The 4,718-nt window shown below is 39.1% G+C and overlaps 1 protein-coding gene across 1 annotated transcript; it reads right to left on the bottom strand.

The window, feature by feature from the left end:
* Positions 1–2,101: 2,101 nt before the first annotated feature.
* On the bottom strand, positions 2,102–3,863 carry LOC131158800 (heavy metal-associated isoprenylated plant protein 30). Its single transcript, XM_058113677.1, has 3 exons — positions 3,561–3,863; positions 2,860–2,935; positions 2,102–2,754 (listed from the first exon to the last, which is right to left on the bottom strand). Exons 1-3 carry the CDS (start codon positions 3,588–3,590, stop codon positions 2,429–2,431), a joined length of 432 nt encoding a protein of 143 aa, XP_057969660.1. The 5' UTR covers positions 3,591–3,863; the 3' UTR covers positions 2,102–2,428.
* Between the last annotated feature and the right edge of the window lie 855 nt (positions 3,864–4,718).

Below are 4,718 nucleotides of genomic sequence, written 5' to 3'. Positions count from 1 at the left end.
CTCCATAGACACTGTCAGCCCCAATACCAATTCAGAAGTAGAGCCAATGTCTACTGCATTATTTGATTCACAAAGCAATGAACAGATCAGTTCCCAAAATAACTCCAGACCAGAAACAGAAGCTCATGACAACACCCATACACACTTACCTAGAAAATCAACCAGAATAAGAAGAGCTCCTACTCATTTGCAGGATTTCATATGTCAGCAGTCAACCTTCCTTCTTTCATCTCAGGACTTGGACAAGCAGAAAGACCAGATCTTATCAGGTAAGCCTTCTCCTTTAAGTGCCACCATATCTTATGATAATTTGTCTACACCTCACAAGACTTTCATGACCTCCATAACCTCACACACTGAACCTACAACTTACCTAGAAGCAAGTACATCACCCAAGTGGGTTGAGGCCATGAAGGCTGAAATTGCTACCCTTGAACTCAATGACACTTGGGTTATTATGGATTTACCTCCTGACAAAGAACTAATAGGTTGTAAATGGGTTTACAAAATCAAATTTCTTGCTGATGGTAGCATAGAAAGATACAAGGCCAGGCTTGTTGCTAAAGGGTACACACAGCAGAAGGGATTGGACTATCATAAAACCCTTTCTCCCATGGCAAAAATGGTTACTGTGAGAACCTTGTTAGCCATTGCAGTAGTAAAAGGGTGGTTCTTACAGCAATTTGATGTCAATAATGCCTTCTTGCATGGGGATTTAGAGGAGGAGGTGTACATGGAGTTGCCCCCGGGGTATCCTAATGAAAGTGGGAGAAAAGTATGCAAATTAAACAAAAGTTTGTATGGTCTCAAACAAGCCTCACGTCAATGGTACTCAAAACTCTCACATTTCGTCATTCTCCAAGGATATATCTAGTCCAAGGTAGATTACAGCTTGTTCACAAAGGTAACTGAGGGCTCTTTCACAGCTATTCTAGTATATGTGGATGATGTAATAGTTGCTGGAAATAATATGGATGAAATTGATCAATTGAAAAGATCTCTTGATGACCAATTTAAAATCAAAGACCTTGGTAAGCTTAAGTATTTTCTGGGTATTGAAGTGGCAAGGACAGCAAGGGGGATTCATTTATGTCAACGCAAATATGCTTTGGATATTTTAAGGGACTTGGGTACCATTGGCTCCACTCCAACAAAGATTCCCTTGAATCAAAATGTGAGAATGTCCAAAGAAGAAGGAGAATTGCTTCCTGAGTCTGCTCTTTATAGAAGATTGATCGGTAGATTATTGTATCTAACCATAACCAGACCTGAATTAACTTACTCATTCCAAATGCTAAGCCAATTCATGAAGAATCCAAGAGTGCCACACCTGCAAGCAGCCCACAAGGTACTGTGATTCATCAAAAGGTCATTAGGGCAGGGTTTGTTCTATCCAGTGGACTCAGAAATCCATCTTAGAGGCTTTAGTGATTCAGATTAGGGGGCTTGTCCAGACACTAGAAGATCTATGATAGGCTACTGCGTGTTCCTTGGGAAATCCTTGGTGTCTTGGAAATCAAAGAAACAAAGTGTGGTCTCTAGGTCTTCTGCAGAGACAGAGTACCAGGCAATGGCAAATGTGAGCTGGGAATTGACTTAGCTGAGGTATTTACTTAACGATCTACAAATTGCTCATTCACAGGCTGCTTCCTTGTACTGTGACAACAAATCAGTTATACACATTGCCAGCAATCCCATATTCCATGAAAGGACAAAACATATAGAAATAGATTGTCATTTAATTATAGACAAGATTCAAGAGGGTTGCATTTCAACAAAGCATGTGGAAAGCAGGTTGCAAGTGGCAGATATTCTCACAAAGAGCTTAGGCTCACAAGCTTTTTATTCATGTTTATCCAAGATGGGAGTAGAAGACATCTACTCTCCATCTTGTGGGGGGCTGTTGAAGAATGAAGAAAGTTAAACAGGCTGCAGGCAGCCGTTCATAACCATAACTGCTTAGATTTTTTTTTTTGTTTTATTTCCTCCTCCATTCTGTTACAGGGAGATTGTTAGGAATAACCGTATATTATTCCTGTTGTTAGCATCCATTTTTTATTCCATTTTGTACTCTATATATACTGATCCAATACAGAAGAAATACAAGAGAATTCTTTCCATTTTTATTCTTTCCTCTGTTCTACATTCTCTTCTTCTCTCCCCTGTGTTCAATCCATTACAGTCCAGCAGCTCTCACTCACAGCAGCAGAGCCAAAGTCTTATAGGAGGATAGGATAAAGTATATAAGTGAATCAATCTACACAAGAGGCCCGAGAAATTGTTAGGTAGATTGAGTACTTGTATACACCTAAAAGACATAAATTTTGGTCATGTATATTTTTTAAGGACTAAATAGGTAATTTTTTTACACATAATGAAATCACGTTAATTAGATTTGGTATATACATTCCGGGTACTTAATATTTTGTCACATAAGAGAGCATGCAGCATTGACGTTATCGTCGTTGAAGAGATTGCTGACATGGTCGTCACCGCGGTGGGAGGGAGGAAGGGTGCCGTGGCGGTCGGGGAGGTTGTAGCCATGGCGCCAATAGTTGTAGCTTTGTTTGTAGTCTTGGGTGAAGTCCTTAAAGTAATTGGTTGGGGTGGTGAAGTATAGAGGTGGGTCGGGGTAGGGCCAGAACTCCGCCCTCTTCCCGCTTCTCCTCACCGCCTTCAACACCTTATTCCGATCCACGTACCCCACCACTGTCACCTTCTCCATCTCCAGCTCCACCTCCACCGAGTCAACCCCTGTGCAACATGCATCAATTATTAATTACCACTTTAGTATATACATACATACATATATATATATATATATATGTGTGTGTGTGTGTGTAATCAATTAATTAATACCTCTAAGCTTGAAAATGGCGTCTCTCACAACTCTTTCGCAGCCTGTGCAGCACATCCTCACTTTGAGTTCCACCGTCTGCAAATTAATTAAACAAACACGTACGTAAAAACATGACCGAATTAGGTTAGCTTTGCTTTCGCATGTAAATCAAGAGTACTCTAAAAACTAAAATCTGTGATGTAAACTAATTAATTAAACTGAACTCTTTTATTCTTTTTTTTTTTTTTTTTAAAAGGTGGATCATGACTAGCTAGCTAGTACTTAATTTCTGCATATATATATATATATATATATACTTTCACTAACAATTAATAAATAAATAAATTACTTAATTAACTAAAACCATCTTAATTTGTCATGTATAAACGTTACTTTGTGTTTGCTTAACTTGCATGCATCTATGAAAGGCGCGAATATATAAACAAATAAAAACCACATTCAATTAATAAATTTTTCAAAGAAAAAACATATTTAATTAATTAGCAAACGAGGAAAATAACCGGTTTTAATTTCTCTATAATAATTAATTAATTAATTAATTTTTAAGAGGTAAACTGGAATTCAATTATTAATTAATAAAGCAATGACAGATGCATGATAGATTGATCCACGCATCGAGATTACCAAAACTGCAGAGCATAGGATGAATTTAATTAACTAGTTAACTGGTAATTAATTAACATATAGAACAGAAGCAAACCTGCAAGGAGAGCGGTCGAGCTTTAGGCATGTTGATGATCAGGTTAACTTATAATATATGTTGTTGCTTTCGCTATTCTTTTCGATATCGAATTATCGATCTATAAAACAGGCAGCAAGCAGTGGTATGCAATACAATATATTGTCCATTAATTATCCTTCTATTTATATACACATTAGACAAGAAAATTGACAACACAAAAACTTAAAAATTGTTAAATCACGCACGCCCAGCTCCAGAAAATATTCCTAGCTAGCTAGCTAGTTGCCACCAGCTGAAGGAAGCATCCATCGCTTCAATTCCTTCACTTCTAATCCCTCCAATATATATAAACATATATTCCAAAGTTAAGTTTCTGTGCACTCATATATTCTCTATGTGATACTGTTATTATTATTATTCCACTTAATTCATAATTAAACGCTTTCCCGTCCACGAATCTAAATTCATTGGCCAAAGAAAAAAAAAAATTGATTTACCTTTAGGCCGCATAGAAACCAAGGAATATTGGAATATATTTATACGTAGACGACGACTGTAATGCTTGAAACGTGGGTCAAGCTAGCTAGATGGAGAATATCGAGTAAGTCTCGTTCGTGGGATGTGGATAGGCTTAAGGAAGGAAAGATGAGCTTGATGCCAAAGGTAACATATATTCTGAAAATCTCCTTTCCCTTCCCACTGTTTCTGAAAATCACTACACAACGTGCACCATTTGTCTACCATGCCCAACAACTAAAGTAAATGAGTGAATCAATCTACACAAGAGGCCCGCGAAATTGTTCGGCGTCTACGAACGTCGAAATCCGCCAAACAGAGACGAACAGAGCAAAAATTCAATTTTCTCCCAGATTTGAAGTTGCTCAAAATCCGAAATTAAGCCTACCATTGTGAAATTGGAGTTAATACGATTCCAATGATTAAAACCGCGTCTCAAATGGACTCCGGGAGACGCTGCACGCGCTCCTAGCGTAATCAGCGCCTTCCCCACGCGCTGCATGCGCTGACAAAGACTCTGGCAGCCGGCGACAGGCGCCCCACGTGCCCTGCACGCGTCTTCCTCACCCGGTTGGTGAGATCCGACCCTACCATTGATCCGACCCGGCCACCTGATTCGAGACCCGGCTCAGCGACCCGCGCCCAGAAACCCGACTCCGT

The sequence above is a fragment of the Malania oleifera genome, chromosome 6 (assembly GCF_029873635.1).
Source record: "Malania oleifera isolate guangnan ecotype guangnan chromosome 6, ASM2987363v1, whole genome shotgun sequence".
Taxonomy (NCBI): Eukaryota; Viridiplantae; Streptophyta; class Magnoliopsida; order Santalales; family Ximeniaceae; genus Malania; species Malania oleifera.
Note: the sequence above shows the minus strand (reverse complement) of the source record. Positions and strands in the feature narration are given on the sequence as shown.

What these genes read in the sequence shown, in the direction of transcription:
- LOC131158800 (XM_058113677.1), bottom strand. Translation starts at nt 3,590, where the DNA reads ATGCCTAAAGCTCGACCGCTCTCCTTGCAG. An exon ending in CTCGACCGCTCTCCTTGCAG is followed by an intron (nt 2,936 to 3,560) that starts GTTTGCTTCTGT and finishes ATTAATTTGCAG; the next exon opens with ACGGTGGAACTCAAAGTGAG. An exon ending in CGCCATTTTCAAGCTTAGAG is followed by an intron (nt 2,755 to 2,859) that starts GTATTAATTAAT and finishes CATGTTGCACAG; the next exon opens with GGGTTGACTCGGTGGAGGTG.